General features: G+C 38.6%; 1 protein-coding gene and 1 pseudogene across 4 annotated transcripts in view; one reads left to right on the forward strand and one right to left on the reverse strand.

Moving 5' to 3' along the window:
* The window catches only part of LNX2 (ligand of numb-protein X 2), a 79,510-nt gene that overhangs the window by 21,123 nt on the left and 39,909 nt on the right, over positions 1 to 18,478 (reverse strand). For all 4 annotated transcript variants that reach the window (XM_028104721.2, XM_028104717.2, XM_028104714.2 and 1 more), the window contains 2 exons: positions 12,470 to 12,983; positions 979 to 1,226 (listed from right to left, as the gene is read on the reverse strand). In XM_028104721.2, coding sequence (XP_027960522.1) covers positions 979 to 1,226; positions 12,470 to 12,876 — 655 coding nt within the window. In that variant the 5' untranslated portion in view covers positions 12,877 to 12,983. The remainder of the gene's footprint in view (positions 1 to 978; positions 1,227 to 12,469; positions 12,984 to 18,478) is intronic.
* LOC148164740 (RAD51-associated protein 1 pseudogene) lies at positions 3,994 to 5,031 on the forward strand (annotated as a pseudogene).

Below are 18,478 nucleotides of genomic sequence, written 5' to 3' on the forward strand. Positions count from 1 at the left end.
CTAGGGATGACACAGTGATCTGATAAAGAAAAATACGGACAATGTCATCTTGTCCTAATTGATCAAAGTTTGACCCATGAAACAACTGTAAATAATGCAAGGCAGTACATTAAAAAAAAAAAAAAAAAGACGAACTCTGTGGTATACAATCACCACAGTGGTTGACAGAGTAACCAGATTAAGCTCTAAGAAGAGGAGGGTCTTGATCTGAGCATTAGGAGATGGAAAAAGTGTTATAGCCGTGGCCGGGAAAATTTGGATTTGGAGCAAAATTTGGAACGTTCATAAGAGAAAATCATATTTAAAAGTAAGACGTGGGCCAACTATCAAGATATGCCCAAGATCTATGACTAGAGGCTCTCTGCCTATTTCCTGCTGGGTCGTACAGACAGATCAGTGGCTGCTACCAGAGGACAGCATAGTCAGAAGCATGACCTTGGAGTCAGACACGTACGCAGCCATTTCCTGGCTCTCGGACTATGACCAGTTGATTTCTCAAGACTCAGTTTCCTCACCGTTAAAAGAATCCAGTACTGGTACAAGCATTTAATCAGTTAATATATGTCAAGTGCTTGGCACAGTGCCTGACAGAATAAGCACTTAGGCTGAGGTATTACTTTTGTTGTTCTCGATGTTGTGGATTTCTTAGTCAAGAAGCAACAGGCTTCAAAACAAACAAGAAGCAGCCTATTAATGACCAGTGAATTCGTGGACTACAACAGAAGAGGGGCAGGGGGAAGGATAACCAGCCTCAGGATAAGATTCACCTTCTGTTTCTAAACTGGAAACTGTTAGAGCTGTACACTTAAAGGGTGAGTATGCGGTATGTGAAGCCTAGCTCAATAAAATTATTTTCTGAAGAGGAAAAAAAAAACAAAAAAAACGCATGTCAGGAAAGTAATAGGGAGTAGTGGGAAGAAAGGAAATGTCTGATTTGCAAAGAGGGATGAAAGCCAAAGCAAGGTGAAGAGCACATACTGTCAGTGGCTGCGTTCTCCTCGAAGGCGGGATTGTCCAGGCCAGGCTCCTCAGTCCACGTAGGAAGAGACGCTGACGTCAAATTGCGCTCAGCAGGCACCGTGCCTGTCCCCGAACAGTCTGTTTCAAGTGATAAAGTACCTGGTAGATCTATTACAGGGGTTCCGTTTTCATTCTCAATCTCTGTCTGAGTTTTACCAGTTTTCCTCCTCTCTAGGGCAAGTCTCCGATGAGAAGCTCCAGGACATCTAGAAAGAGACCATCAGGTGGTTCCCAGGTGATTTGAAAGGAAAAACGACTAATAGCTTGTGCTACAACAATAGAATAGCCATGGCTTCGATGCAAAACTCACCAAGAGTGTTGCCTTAGTTAAGTGTCAAGTTTCCCATTTGTAAAATATGTAGTATGTAATCCTGATTTTAACCTCTGCTCAAACTAAGTTCCTACCACACTGCAGAGCAAATTTAAAACAAGGCATAAGGCATGGTGGCTTCGTGCGTATTTCAAAGAATACTTCAATAAAAAACTGTATTCAGATATATACTAGTACTAGAAATATCCCGGTACAGTTGATACTACACTGCAAATATGATTCTGAAATTCTGATTACATAACCCTTTTTTCACAGGTCAAACGGCTTAACCACAGGAGTGGAAACAGCAGACTTCTTCCACAAAGTGCTCTTGCATCCCGACTTGACCCTGAGTGACACTGTGTCTTTCAGCTCTCACAGCCAAGGATATACATTCATTTATTAGTGAGTAGCAATACATTTGAAGCTCTGCCACTTGCAGGAAAGCACAGCAAAGGCCCAAGAGGTTGCATACAGTGGATGGTGGTCTTGCATCTAGGGCTGCAGACTTCATTCAACGACAATATTTTTAAAAATCTAAAATTTCATTAAAAATTAAGTACAGGATTAAATTCAATGAAAACTGAAAGCTATCCCTTAACTGTAAAAGTAATACATTTCCCCTCACAAACTAAGATAAGTTGTGGGTTTCAAGTTCTTGAAAAAGATCATTATGGAATTTCTTTATTCAGCTTTTTCTCATTCCTTGTTTTCTCATCACCTTGTTAAGAAAGGGGACAACTGATATTTCCTTCTGCATTGTTGTGGAGCACTCCAGGAAATGTTCCTGCAAGGGCCTGATGAGTATCTTGGAAAATTGTATCTCTGAGAAAAATTATTTTTGTCAAGTAAGCAGATTTAATGAGAAATGCATTTTAAAAAATATTTCATTCAATAAAAAAATGGTGACAGAAACTGGATCACAAAAAAATATTTGAGACTAAAAATACAGGTAAAGATTCGATTCCCCAAATGCGTATCACACACTGGTATCCACATGGGAAACAGCTGGTCTTTGATAGGGAAATGGACTAGGAACAGGAAGTGGGGAGGAAACACAAGCAGAATGTACACAGCTGGGAGAGAGCCTAGCTAACATCTTATGCAAGAATAAATTTAAAAAAAAAAAAGGGAAACCTGAAGTCGTTGGAGAGAGGTAAAGAAACAGGTGTACTTCCATCCCAATGGGGCAGCAGATGGCTAAGAGGGACTCGATAAAGGTATCGAATTGGTGTCATGTAGAAGTACGGAAGAACGTGCTCGTGCGGCACCCGAGGAAGGTTACAGAGGGCTGCGCACTCGCCTTTGAACGGACGGGCTAGATGCTCAGAGACAGGACAACGAGCCAGGAGGAGACCACGATAGAAAGACTTCAAACTAAACAAGGGAGGCAAGAGTGTCTACAAAGAAAAAGTGGCCAGCAGTGCAAATGCCACAGAAGAGGCCAACAAGGTAAGGAGCAAAGAGCATTTCTCTGACTTGGCGGTTAAAAGGTCATGGTCACCTTAGAGAGAACACTTTCGGGCATGAGCGCAGAAGCCCAGAACTACAGTACAAGCATGTCTGCTCACGCAGTGCATGCCTTCTCTAAAAACCGCACCCTAAAACTCACTGGGCTTGGAAAACGATGATTGGGATAGACGATTCAAAACCTGGGCATCTAGGGAATGGCTGCTAATGGGTATGGGCTTTCTCTTTGAAAATGTTCTAAACATTCAGTGATGATGGCTGCATGCTTCAGTGAATACACTAAAAGCCACTGACTTGCACATCTTAAAAATAGGTGAATTCTATGATAGGTGAAATATACCTCAAAAGAACTACTTTTTAAAAGACTGTTAGGGAATGAGTAAATCAGAGCAGGCTTGGAGCCACAGACAGCTCAAAGCCATTGTTCCTCCAGTCTGTAAACACTTGGAAGTGAAAGAGAAAGGAAGAATCATTTGTTGAGTGTCTACTCTGTGCCAGTCACTGTGGAAAGCCCTCTATCTACCATATTTCATTGAATCCTCACAACCACTCTGTTATCCCTATTTTACAGATGGGAAACTTGACACTTAACTAAGGCAACATCACACAGCTGTTAAGTTGCAGAGTCAAAATCCAAACAAACTCAGATCTGATACCAAAGACATCTGCTCTTTCCACTACATCATGCTAAATTCATTCTTTGTTTTCTTAAAGATATTTACTTGAGAGAGAGCAGGGGAGGGGCAGAGAGTGGGGGAGAGGCAGAGAGAGAGGGAGAGAGAAACTTTAGCAGACTTCTGTGCTGAGCGTGGAGCCTGATGTGGAGTTTGATCCCAGGACCCTGAGATCATGACCTGAGCCGAAACCAAGAGTTGGAAACTTAATTGACTGAGCCACCCAGGCACCCCTTTGCTAAATTCATTCTTATGAAGTTCTTTTTCTAGGCCAAAGTGAATTTGTTCCACAAAGTGGTGTCCAGAAGCACAACCAGAGAGTATGAGAAAGTCCTGAGTGAAAATTAAAAAGCAAACAAAAATCACAAACAACAAAACGGATGCATCTTTTTAATTGGAGAATTTAGCAAAAACACCACAAACCACAACTGGCATCGGGGTTAACTTGGATTATTCAAGCAGGTAGGTCAATGTAGCAGGAGGCTAGTATAGAAAATATTAACAATGAATAGAACCAGGATGGCTGGTAATCACTGGAGGACTGGTGGCAGGGGGTGCAGAGCTCCGGTGTCTGGTTGTGGGTGGGAACTGAAACCGCACTGCAGCCAACAAGACCTTGAAAGCTGCATGTTTCCAGCCCTGAAGGGGGCCACACTGCGGCCCGCGAGGCATAACAAACCAGTCAATTACTCGTAGTTTGAGGACTCTGACGGCAGTGACGATTTTGTTTCTGCAACTGCACCTTGAAATAAGAAGCCCAGAACAACACCAGAGTTAAGAACTAGAAACACCAAAACCTAAAACTGAAGAGTCTCCAGAAAAAAGACATTCCACTACAAGAGAAAACCCCTAGAAAAGGATGGCTTTGGATGAAAAGCCCTGCCAGAGAGACTTAAGAGTCATACTGGCTCTATCGGTGAAGCAACTCAATAGTCACCGTGGATGTGGAGGAAGCTCAAGATAAAAGCAAAGGAAAATGGGCAACAGTGAACAGAACAATGACTAAGTCTCCCCATATCTCCAACTGCTGTGTAACCAGTGATTATTTAGATCTGGGTGAAATTCCAGAGGAAGGGGATTTTCACCGTGTTCCCGGAAAAGAAAAGCAGCAGTGCATGCCAGGGTATGACCCAGGAAGACCCACAGTGGTGGGGGCAGGGCGAATGACTCTGAACTAGACTCTGCAACTGGTGAAGAGTCTGAGGGTGATTCTGATTTTTGTGAGAGTGAAGACATGATGTAGATGTACCTATGAGAAAGAGTAAAACCAAAGAAATTAAGAAGTGAAGATAAAATCCCCAGCTGAAGAAAAAAAAGAGAAGAAAGCTAAATCCAAGTATAGTACTTTGAAGGCCTGTAGGAAACCATCACAAATACTCAGTCTGTCAGCAGGAAGCAGAAAACCCAGGCGGGTCCCACGGGTGGTATGCGGAAGTAGCAACAACAGCAGGAGCCCAGGGGCAGGAGTGTCTGCTAAGGCTCCAGATCAGTCCCCGCCTTGGCTTGTCCAGATTAGCAGGAGTTAAACCTCTGCATCCAAATGCAGCCAGGAGCTAGGTGTGGTAGTAAAGAAATGTTTCATTAAGAGAATCAGTTCTACAAGTGTTTATACTTGATGTGTGTTTCTGTTTACGGAAGGTACCTAAAATAAAGGAATCCTTTAACGTCATATAAATGATTTCTGCCCGTTCTGTGATAATGTTCTCTGAAGCTATTCAAGACTTTGATAAGAGATTTGTTTACAAGAATTATACTGTAATATCATTTCCTTCTGAAGAACATATTCTATTTTTCTTATGTATGGTAAGTCATTGTCATTAAGTGGTTGTCAGTTTGACATGGAAGAAATCCACATTACACAATGTTCTTTTCTAGTAACACGAAGTTCCTTTCTAGCCTGGTCGAATTTATGGTACCTTAACTTGAACTGTTTAGAGTTTATCTGGCAAAAGGAAACATTCCCATTTTTTTCCAGGGGACACTTCTGAAATCTTACTTAAGTTACATTGCCAATTTTGTTGCAAAGGTGTTTCATATTTTAGCCATACATTTTTATAGAAAGAATTCAGAATTATTTTACACATTAAAATGGTTGCTATAAATGGCATGTGTCTCCAACTTAGAAGTAGAGGTTTACTGTATAACAAATGGAATGTAATGACATTTTATAAAGCTCTCATTGTCAAAACCTTTAATAAAAGCGAAAAGGTTTTGATACACTCTTTTCCTTGATACCATTGTATCCATGTCTGTTATATGATTAAATGAATGCTTTGGGGGGAAAAAAGGAATAAAAATAGAAAAGAAATGCATGCAACAGCTAATGAGATCAGAGTAGGCATGTGCTGACACAATGCAGCCGGAAGGGGAGCTCTGAGACAGCGGGCTGCCCCTTAAAAGGACACTGTGATGTGCCACAGGCTGAGGGCCACACCGCCCTATGGAGGTATCTCTATATGCTGGTGTGTCTTTTAACTGTCTTAAATAAAACCAAAAGGCTCTTACAGCAAGCAGAGCCAACGTTTCCTTTCCTTTCCTGCTGAAGGTGTTATACCTCTATTCCCACTATTCTGGCTCTCTTTAGGAAGAAAATTACATTGAACTAACTTGATTTAAGATACAGTAGCATCAAATTAAAAGAAAGAAAGAAAAAGATATAGTAGCATCATTTCCTGATATAACAACGATTCTAGGAAACATGCAGTGTAACAGAACACACTGTATAGTTAGGTGGTGTGGGTGGTGGTGGCAGCAGCAGCAGAATTAAAATGAAATGATTTACAGTAAGTACCAGCACAATGCCCAGGTAAGGTACTTAATGAAACTCAAAGAACATGAGCATCTTAAAACCAAGAAAAATGATAAAACTTGTTACGAATTAAAATATTCAAAAATCAGTTCAAGTGCTATCAGTGAAAATGGTAGATTAAGAATGTCTGTGGAGCTAGAGTGTATTATGCTAAGCGAAGTCAGTCAGAGAAAGATAAATACCATATGATTTCACTCATGTGGACTTTAAGAGCAAAACAGATGAGTATAGGGGAAGGGAAAAAAAGTGAAGGAGGCAAACCATAGGAGACTTAACAATAGAGAACAAACTGAGGGTTGATGGAGAGAGGTGAGCAGGGGGGATGGGTTAAATGGGTGATGGGGATTAAGGAAGGCACATGTTGTGTTGAGCACTGGATGTTATATGTAAGTGACTAATCACTAAATTGTACTTCTGAAACCATTATTACACTATAGGTTAATTAACTAGAATTTAAATAAAAAAATAAAAAATAAATAGGTGATGGGTATTAAAGAGGGCACTTGTGATAAGCACAGGGTGCTGTACTGAAGTGCTGAATCACAACATTGTACACCTGAAACTAAAATTACACGGTATGTTAACTAGAATTTAAATAAAAATGCACAAAAAAGAATGTGTGAAAATCCTCTCCTCCATAAAGCAATGAGAATTCTGGCAAAAATCATTGGAACCAACTATTTCTGAGCTCTGGAAATTAGTCAAAGTTCTGTAGGAATCTGGAGTGCATTTATTCAAAGAAAATGGTGGAATCTCAGTAGGAACAGTATGTCCAGAGAGTTTATTAAAAATGTCTAGTGTTCAATACAAAATTAAGTACCATGCAAAGAAACAAGGAAGTATGGCCCATATATAGGAAAAAATAGCAGAAACCATCCCTGTGGAAGTCTAGACATTGGCCTTAGCAGACAATGACTTAAATCAGGTATTACAAATATGTTCAAAGAACAGACAAAATCTTTCCTAAAGAAGTAAAGGAAAACCTAAGAATGATGTCTCACCAAATAAAAATGTCAACAAAGAAATAAAAGTTATAGTAAAGAACCAAATAGAAATTCTTGAGTTTAAAAGTATAATAAATAAATGTATTCACAGCAGATTTGAACAGGCAGAAGAATCCATGAATTCAAAGATAGGTCAATTGAGATTATCCAGTCTGAGGAACAGAAAGAAAAACAATGGAAAAAAAAAAAAAAAGGATAGAACCTCAAGGACCTCTGAGATACTATCAAGAGTATTACTAGTAGTATGTAGAATTGGGAGTCCCACAAAAAGTCAGAGAGAAGAGGGCAGAATAATATTTGAAGACATAATGACCAAAATCTTGCTGAATTTGATGAATCTTGAAAGCAGCAACAGAAAAGTACCTCATAACACATACATCTGAGCCTCAATAAGACTGACAACTGATTTCTCTTCAGAAACCATGGATGCCAGGAGGCTATAGATAACACAAAGTGCTAAAACAAACACTGTTCACCAAGAAGCCTATGCCTAGAAAAACCATCCTTCAAAAACAGGAGAAATGAAGACAGTCCCAGATGAAGACTTTGTTGCTATCAGACCTGCCCTACAAAAAAACACGAAAGGAAGTCTTTCAGGCTGCTATGGAAGGAACTTAGTATTTCATACCCACACGAAGAAATGAAGAGCACTGGTAAGGGTAACTACATAAACATAAAAGCATAAAAGTAGTTTTTGGTTCATAACTACTTTTTTGTCCTATCTGATTTAAAAGACAACTGAACAAAGAAATAATTATAATTGTTTTGATGGGCATATAATGCATAAAGATGTAATTTGTATGACAATAACAGCACAAAAAATGGGGAAGGAACAGAGCTATCTATGAGCTGAGTTTTGTACTCTAGTGAAATTAAGTTTGTATTAATCTGAACTAGACTGTTATAAATTGTTAATTATAATCCCCAGGGCAACCACTAAGAAAACAATTAAAATATATATATATCAACAGAAATGACAAAGGAATTAAAAGGGAATACTAGAAAATACACATTAACACAAAAGAAGTAACAGAAAAACAGAGAAACAAACAAAAAAAATGACAGAACAGCAAAATGGCAGACATAAATCCTGCCTGATCAGTAATTACACCAAATACAAATAAATTAAATACTCCAATTTTACAGTGATGAAAGGTTCGATTTATCAAGAAGCTGTTAACAATTATAAACCTAACTAACAACAGACCCTCAAAGTCCATGAAGGAAAAAATGACAGCATTAAAGGAGAAACAGAAAATTCAACAATAGTTTAGGACTTCAATACCACACTTACAATAATGAATTGAACAAACCGACAAGAACAGGAAAAGAGAGACTTTAATAACACTACAAATCAACCAGACCCAATGGACATCTGTAGAATACTCCACCCACCAATAGCAGAAAACACATTCTTCTTCAGGATACATGGAGCATTTTCCAGGGTAGACCATGTGCTAGGTCATAAAAAAAAGCCTCAATTAAATTTAAAGGACTGAATTACACACAGCATGATCTCTAATCACAATTAATTAAAAATGGATCAAAGGCTATAAAAGTCCTAGAAGAAAACAGGTGTAAATCTTTGTGACCTTGGATAGGCAGTGATTTCTTGGCCATGACACCAAAAGCATAAGCAAACAAAGAAAACAGAGAAACTGGACTTCCTAAGATTAAACCCGTCTGTCCTTCAAAGGGCATAGGAAAGTAAAAGGACAATCAAGAGAACAAAAGAAAATATTTGCAAATCATATATTTAATAAGGCTCTAGTATACAGAATATATACAGGATGCTTACAACTTACAAAAAACAAACAACCCATTATAAAAATGGACTACTGAAGGGGCGCCTGGGTGGCTCAGTTGTTAAGCGTCTGCCTTCGTCTCAGGTCATGATCTCAGGGTCCCGGGATCGAGCCCCGCATCGGGCTCCCTGATTGGCGAGAAGCCTGTTTCTCCCTCTCCCACGCTCTCTGCTTGTGTTCCCCCTCTTGCTGTGTCTCTCTCTGTCAAATAAATAAATAAATCTTTAAAAAAAAATGGACTACTGATGCTGAGCATTCATTCGCATGCTTATTGGCCATTTAAATAATCTTCTTTGGAGAAATATCTATTCAAATTCTTTGCCCATTTAAAACTGTGGGTTACTTGCCCTTTTTGTTGGGTTGTAAAAATTCTTTTTATATTCTGAATACTTTCATAAGGTATATGATTTGCAAATATATATCTGCTTTTTACATTATACATAAGAAAAGTATGCTGGTAAGAATGTTCCAAACACAAACCCAAGCCAAAGGCAGATGCTTAACCAACTGAGGCACCCAGGTGCCCCTGAAATTCTATGAATTTTAATGAAACTTATCAATTTCTATCAGATGAGTGAGACTGTGTGCAGAGATGGCACAGTCAGAATAATCATATTCTGTGACTCACGGTACCACTCAGTTGCCTGTGTTGGTTTTAAAACACGGCTGCAAATGTTTGACCTCCTCCCATCACAAAGTGAAGCCCACGCCCCCTCTCCCATTGAATCTGAGTGGACTGCTTCAAACAGAGTGACATAAGGGATGCTATGTAACTTCAAGGCTAGTTCATACAAAGCCATGCAGCTTCTGCCTTATTCACTGGAACACTGAATGCCACGTAAAAACTCTAAAAACCCTGAGACTGCCATGCTGGAAAGGCCGCCTGTAGGCTCTCCTAGCTGAGCCGGTGTCTCTGGTTATCTCCATCAGGGAGCCGGACATGTGAATGAAGAAGCCATCTCAGAAGTAGATTCTGCAGTTCCAAATGTTGTAGTCCCTGGCTTTCAGTTCTTCCCTGCTGTGGCCCAGATAACACATAACAGGGACAAGTCATCCCTGCTGTGCCCTGGCTGAATTCTTGACTCACAGAATCCATGAGCAGAATCAAATGCTTGTTTTATGTCACTATATTTGGGGTGGTTAGTTTCTCAGCAACTGATAACCAGAACGTAGATTAACAATTTAATTGAAGAAATGTTAGCTGAGTGTCGGTTTTGGGCAAAGGGATGAAAAGACTCGTAAAGACAATATACAACCCAGCATTAGATTCTAACTTGCTCTCAGCTTGCGGAGACTACTTAACATCAACATTTTTAACTGAGAAACTAGAGAAAGGTCAGGCTGTTCCACCCATGTCTTTTCCAATGGGATATAAAAATTATACTTTATAATTTCCCTTTTTATTTTTCGTAGTCAATAATCACTCTTAGCTGTTTATATCAAGCAAGTCATTTACCTTTTCAAATCATTCACCTTTTTCAATTGTTCCCTTTTTCTATCATTCACTATACAGGCCTAAGATGGTTTGGAAATGACTGAACGAGTAGCTCAAATATTAACAAGCTTACTTGGAAAATGGAACTTGCAACTGGGCATGACGGCTTAGCCTTTATCAACCTACAAATGAGAGGAGTTTGCTGTCCCAAAGTTTTTATATCATCAACATAAACTGCTTGATCCAAAATACTAATGATACTTCAATTACATATTAAATTCTTGTAGGCATTTTAGTTAAGTGAATGTTCCCAAATATTTGTGCAACATTTATCTCACTGCTCACAAAATAATTGGTAACTGAACCGAGACTTTGTTCAGTTCTTCTGACATCCTATAACTGATGTTCGTAAAAGAGTCACAGAAGAAAACTATCCCCTAAAAAGAAAAGTCCAACTGAGAGAAATAAGGCAAGCCTAAGATATTCCTCAACCTCAGTAAGTAGGCCCCACCCAGAAGACCACATTCACAAGTCCGGCATCGATTTGCACCAGGTCTCTGCTGTCGTGCTCAGATCCTACACCTGCTGGTGACTGAGGACACACGGAAACCTAAGGCCACATGCACTTTCACAAGTCTCTGTACCTACCCTACACGTTTTCTTACCTCTTACTAGACAATACAGCTTAGATTTAAACCTTTTCTATTAATCTTACTGTTTCTGACAATGTAATAACATCTTGTTCTTTCTCATATATCTTAACAATTTCTAATGAGTACCCTCATTTTATAACACTGATATTTAGGAACAGAAGGACCACATATACTCATGTCTATAGGAAACTTACTACCACACAGCAGTAGGGAACACGATTTGTTTGACCTGTGGTCAAGTCAGTGCAGTATATTAGAATGGTAAGTAAGAATATTAGAAGTTTAGGCCTAACTATACCATTAACTAGCTCTAAATCTTTGTGATTCAGTTTCCTGATTTGTAAAGTGAGGGGATAAGATTAGATAATCTCCGTCAATTCTATGATACCCCATATATTGTACTGTGAATTTTTTCACAGCAATCCCAGCTTTCTACTGCACAACTGGCTGAACTCTGAAATCTAGAAATCAACACATTTATTTCTGTCATATTATATGATTCTTCATACATAAAACATGAGATGTATTTTAACCCTTCCTAAGGGTATAAATAATTCTAAAACTCAAGTTTTTCACCAAAGTCAAATTATGAAACTCACTGATCAGCTCAATAAATTACTTGACCTTTTAAAAAGCTTTGTTAGAACAAAAATCTCCATTGAATGCTTTAAGGTTTCTAACCCCTAGTTCTTACTCAGTCTAGTCCTTGAACACAGATTCTTTATAAGATTCTAGTAAATAAAATCAGTACCCTCATTTCCACATGGCAACAAAATTACCATTTGTATTGTCTGCATAATATCCCATGGAGTTGATGTACTACGGTAGGTTTAACCCTTCCCTACTGTTAATTAGATCGACTCTGATTTATTGAACTATGCACAATGCTGCAGTGAACACACCTTTATACATAATTTTTCCTTCTTTTGGATTATTTCCTTAGGATAACAAGCTACATAAAAGGATATTCACATTCACAATTTTTGAAACAAACTCCCAAACTGCCTTGGAAAAAAGTCTATCACTATACCCTGCTGCCCATATGAATGTAACAGCTTCATATTATACCAGCAAAAATATTAATAGGTACTTCTTCACTGAAGTTTTTGTAACTACGTTTTTGAGAAATCATCATGTAAAATACTGTTCCACACAACTTATTGTCTCTCTTGTATTTGATTTGTCCATTTACTTACTGATGCCTTGATACTCTTTATGAAGTTTTTGTCTGACCAACCTTTTTATAAAACCTAGACTTTACTTCTCTTTCCTTCATATTTTTTGCTTACCTGTTTTTAAGATGTGCCTCCAGATCACAGCGTTGCATGACATCTTGGCACACTGAAGAAAATGGACATAACACTAATAATTTGTCCAGAAGCTTATGAACTAGAATACTAGACTTCTTACACAACTTAAAGTGGAGTCTTTTCCGGTCCAATGGACAAAAATCCTTCTCCTGTAAGAAGTTTCTGAGGCACTTGCAGCAGAACGTGTGTCCACAGGGGGTGTCTAGTGGCTGCAACAGAGGCTGAAGGCAAATATGGCAGACCAGGTCGTCATCTACTTCATTCTGGTAATTGTATAAGTGGTTCTCTCTTGTCCAGTGCTGCTGGCCACATTCAAAACACAGAGGATTGAAGGAGGAGGAGGAGGTCTGCTCCACAGACACCATCTCATCACTTGTGGTTCCCATTCTGAATCAACCAAAGCAGTTTCTGTATCTTCATACGTTAGACTTCCACTTCAGGTATGGTTTCCTTTAATGGGCAGTGATGTATTTGACTAGAATCAAGGTTTGTTCTAGATAAACAAAACAAATCAAAAATGTAATTAGTATCAATCAAGGGGGGCTAAAAGTTATCAATATAGTATCACTAGTTAACTTTTTTTAGGTAAAAGGTAAAATAAAATTTAGACCAGGTGATAAATTAGTCATAAAAACCTAACTAATTTGCTAGCTGGCTAAGCTACTTGGCTACATTGTCAAGTTCTTGGTGAAAAAAGAACTTGTGATTAAAAGCAAAAGATGCTGCATATAGTGTGACATAAGAAAGAATCAATCTGTTTTACTGACTGAAATCCTCCAATACTTCACTGCTCAATGGTAGTTTTTAAAGCCAATTAATCTACACAGCATGCTAATAATGCAAATTGAGGTATATTATGCAATACATTTGCATCTGTCATCCCAGTCATGGTTCTTTGCTTCTGATTTTATGGATTTACATTGCTATACCAAAGACTGTGTCTTTGAAATGTTGCCTCAAGGATAATTCAGTGTCTATTTAAAAAATGACCTTTGCCCTGTACTATATTTGGAAAAAATGGATTTCAGAATATGTATGATTTAAATATTCTCTATATAGCACAGATTATAGAAAGATAAACTACACAGCATATACAAATAACATCTGTGCAAGTTCCATAAAGTGCAATACTGTTTTAAGGCATTAAAGGAAAAAGCCCACTGTAACTCAATTAAATCGGTAAGATGTGATATAAATAACAATTCCACCTCATATTATTCCACACTTTGATCTGTTCTTGCTTGCTCAAAACAGCAATTTGTGTGTGCGTGTATGTCTGTCTCCTCTCCAACCCTAAGACTCTCAGAACAGCCTCTCCAGTTTAGTGCAAGGCCAGCTAGGAATGCTTCCCTCCGGTTCCCCAGAAGCACCAGGGGTTAAAAATCAACTGCAGAGGCAGCAGCTGTCTATATCTGCTCTTCTGTAAATATTTATAGTCTCTAGTATTTGCTACACATTGAACCAGGAGACAGGAGAGGTAGGAAAAGGAGAGTTAAGAAAACCCATCATTAAAATTCAATGTACTCCGAGAAAGCCACATGCAGGAGACTATTATGTGAATACAGAGAGGGATGAGGAGAACTGGCCTCTAACTCAAGTCTGGCTTTATAGCTGGAAATATTTTCAAAAGGGGAAAAACATGCACTGCTGAGTTGTGATAGGGTGTGTCGGTCAGACGGAAGCAGACAAGGGCCGCTGTGCGGAATTTCAGGGGCTTCAGAGCACCTGGCACACTCAGGGAGTACGCAGCAGGTCAAAATCCCCGAGGCACAATGTGCTCAGGATACCGGAATCATCGAACCTGGGTCTCCCTGCCACAAGAACGGAGAGGGCAGGGTACCATGTCAATGCTCCCAACATCTGTTTCAATGAGAAAATTCTCCTCCCATCACACATACGTATTTATTATTTATTTGGAGTTTTTATTAGAAAAATATTAACATTTTAACAAAGTCAACAAGAAGTGCCATGAATTACGAGCAGGTGGGACAGGATTCAGATGGGATGGCTGACCTTCGATAAACTGTTTTTAAAAACTACTTAATAAAATAACAACAGTAGCAGCCTGTGATCTAAACTCCTATCAGGACCAACATTAAGAGAGCAAATGCTTCTTGTATTTTGTAACTCACGAGGCTTGTTCTTCACCCTCTGGGCATCATAACTTTTCAAACATCAGTGCAAAGTATGAGATTAAGAAGAGAAATGGCATTTATCCCACACAGACAGACTAGGTATTTTAATACAGAATGCCTACAGACTCTTATTCCCCACCCAATTAGCAAGAAAATTCACATATCCTTTGCTCTTCTTTCTTTGTGATAGTGTTTATTCTAATTTTTCTTTTCGTCAAGAAAATATACTGCAATTCTAGCCTCCCACATAATGACTAAGAAAGCATTTCTCTTAAGACTATTATGTTTTAGTTATTTTTTAAATCTCTAAATAACTTTTAGTTCTTTATTTTCATTTTATCACAAAATCTTTTCATGAGGAAAAATAACATGTTCCCATTTAAAACACCAAATAACAACTGCATTATCTTCCATCCCCGAAATACCTCTGTTACCATGAAACAAACATTAAGTGACAAATTATCATGTGTAGATCACTAGCATGTGCACGTAGCATGTAAGTACGATTAAAGAACTGCAAGGCTGTATGGCATAAGTACTTACTTAAGAGCACATACTCTGGGGCGCCTGGGTGGCTCAGTTGGTTAAGCGACTGCCTTCGGCTCAGGTCATGATCCTGGAGTCCCGGGATCGAGTCCCACATCGGACTCCCTGCTCGGCAGGGAGTCTGCTTCTCCCTCTGACCCTCTTCCCTCTCATGCTCTCTATCTCTCATTCTCTCTCTCTCTCAAATAAATAAATAAAATCTTTAAAAAAAAAAAGAGCACATACTCTGGAGCCAGTCTGTGAGGGTTCAAGTCTTCGCTCTGTCACTTACTAGCTTGACCTTACTACATGTCTGTTTCCTTCTCATATATAAAATGGAGGTAATCATAGTGCCTATTTCAAAGGTTTGATATAAAGAATAAATGATGTATAAAATAATAAATGGGTGTAAAAAATAGTGCCTGGCACATAAGAGGTGCTATATAAGTATTAGCTATTATTACCATTATTAAAGATAAAGAAACAAAAGTTCAGACAGATGTTACGATTTGTACAAAGCCAAACAACTTATAATTACTTGGTAAGAGATAAGGAAGATAAATCTAGTTCTTTCTTGCTTCAAAATAACTCAATAGTAAATTAAGTAATTATAAGAAAGAGGAGAGGTATTTCATGAAAGCCTTAGTTGTATGAATTTTGTAAGGACCAAAGGCAGCCTGATCCTGTCTTTCTAACCCCTAAACCCATCCCTCTATTCCCAACCCAGGCAGATGATTTCATTCCTTCTTAGTGTGCAAGTCTAATTCAACATCTAATACTACTTCTCATACTAAACTGTGAGCTCCCTAAGAGCTGGACCCTCCCACAGAAGAGCAGCTCAGTAAATGCTGAATGACCACATAGGTGACAATTTACTTGTGCACTCTTACTACATTTAGGCGGCCAGAAGTACATCTATGTTTATAGGAGGATATGCCCAAGTTAATATATAATTTTGATTTCAGATATTCTATGAGCACAATCTGAAATATTAAAATACAAGTTAAATAAGCAAGTCTTAAATATTTTTCATAATATAAAGGTAAAATGTAGTATAATGTGTATCTTTACAAACTACATTGTCTGTATAGATAATATTCCATGAATAGTAGAGATGGAAGTTCTTAAATTGAGAATATTACAACACATCTTATTATTTTTTATTTTTTTAAAGTTTTTATTTATTCACTTGAGAGAGAAAGAGAGAGCAAGCTAGCAAGCAAGCAAGCAAGCAAGCACGCACGCACGCACAATCAGGGGGAGAGGCAGAGGGAGAGGGAGAAGCAGACTCCCCGCTAACAGGGAGCCCACCACAGGGCTGGATCCCAGGACCCAGAGATATTACCTGAACTGAGGGCAGATGCTTAACCATCTGAGCCACCCAGGTGCCCCTTTCAACACATTTTAAATAATATCTTGAAAAACAGCCAGTACAATGGAAAGAGAGTAAGAAGACATTGTTTTCTACCTAACTCTAGTTACGAATAACAGGCTTGCTCTTCCTGGTTTATGAGATAAGAATACCCTGGTGCATCATAGAGACTCTCAGGAAGAGCTATGGTTTTTCATAGTTAGTTTGCAAATTCCAAAACTATATATTATTCAGATCATTTCTCTTGGGCTTTTTTTTTTAAGATTTATTTATTTGAGAGAGAGTGCACAAGAGAGAAGGGGGAGAGCGAGAGACAGAATCTTAGAGAGACTCCCTGATGAGTGTGGAGCCCGACTAAGGGCTCAATCTCACCACCGTGAGATCATGACCTGAGCCAAAATCAAGTCGATCGCTTAACCAACTGTGCCACCCAGGTGCCCCTCTTCAGGTTATTTTTAATTCAGACTGAAGGTGTCCTCACGGTCCCTAACCCTGGAGATCCAGCCCAGAAAAAAGGCCATGAGCTAAAGATTCCCACCAAAGTATGGTTAGATGGGAAACCCCTAGGGTTCCTTTGACTCATCAACATCAAGAGTCTCAGGCTACTCTCTCAAGTGTCCTCCTGGCAAATTCCTACTCAAACTCTACTTGCTCTGTAGAATCCATCAGCCTCCCTCCTACTCTTGGGTACATTTCCCTTCCCTTATGCTCTTGCTGCTCTTTACACATGCCTTCATTTCAGCATTTACTACATTTGCCTACTTGCTTATCTGTCTTCTCAGCTCTTTGAAGGTAAAGATAGCATCTTCTTTATCTTTTGTATTCCCCATTCTTGGCACATATTATGCACTAAAAATTTTTTTGTTCTCAGGCTCATACTTGAGCCTGAAATGTTTAAGAGTCCTGAAATGTATAATATCACTATATAAACATATAGGAGAAAACCTTGCAATTTATGGCACTGCAAAGCAGTCGATATATTGGACCTTGCTCTATGATAACAAAGAACGAGACGTAACTTCCTTTAGTCTTCAAAAGTCTGAGAATTTTAAAGTTATTTTTTTACTTGATATCAATACAAGAAAACTCTTATTGTATATGTTACACATCAACTTTGATAGTACCTTTGTATAAAGCAATGGATGTCAAACTTTTACACCTAGTGATCCCTTTATCCACTCTGGACAAGTTTGGCAGTTCCTTAAAAAACTAGCATGCAACTACCATACAATTCAGCTACTGCACTCCTGGATATTTATTCCAAAGAAGTGAAAGTCACGCATAAACGTACAGCTTTATTTGCAATGGCCCCAAACTAGAAACAACCCAGATGACCTTCAGTGGGTGAGTGGGTAAACAAATCATGGTACATCTGTACTGCAGAATAGTACTCAGCAATAAAAAAGAATGAATGATTATTGCTACACACAACCTGGATGAATCTCCAGAGAATTATGCTGAGTGAAAAAAGCCAATCCTAAAAGGGTGCATACTACACTATTCCATTTAGAGAACATTCTTGAAATGACAGTGGAATTAATTGTTTAAATATTCATTTGTTAATGAAACAATAAACCCATTACATGCCAGGATTTTTACGAAAAATAACATTTCTTTTTCCAAAATAAAAATACAGTGAGAAGAGAGGCCATTGTTTTACATCTTTGTAAACCTGGAGTCTCAAATCTGTTTGCTTTCAATTTGCTGTGAGATCACATGTATCCTTTGGAAACTCCATTGGGCACTCATGAGAGAATGACAGTGAGAAAGGCAGATAATGTCTTAGCATTAATGGGAAAACAGTTTTGACCTTGTGGACCCAATATAAGAGAATAAGGGACCCTGGGTCACACTTTGAGAACAACTGGTACAGAGCACTAAAGGGTTCTGATACCCTTTTTTCACAAGAAGTACCAGTAATAACTAACACTACTTTTGAAAAAGACAAAAACTGAA

The sequence above is a fragment of the Eumetopias jubatus genome, unplaced genomic scaffold (assembly GCF_037043125.1).
Source record: "Eumetopias jubatus isolate StellerSeaLion01/CBP00866 unplaced genomic scaffold, mEumJub1_p1.0 scaffold_3, whole genome shotgun sequence".
Lineage (NCBI taxonomy): Eukaryota > Metazoa > Chordata > Mammalia > Carnivora > Otariidae > Eumetopias > Eumetopias jubatus.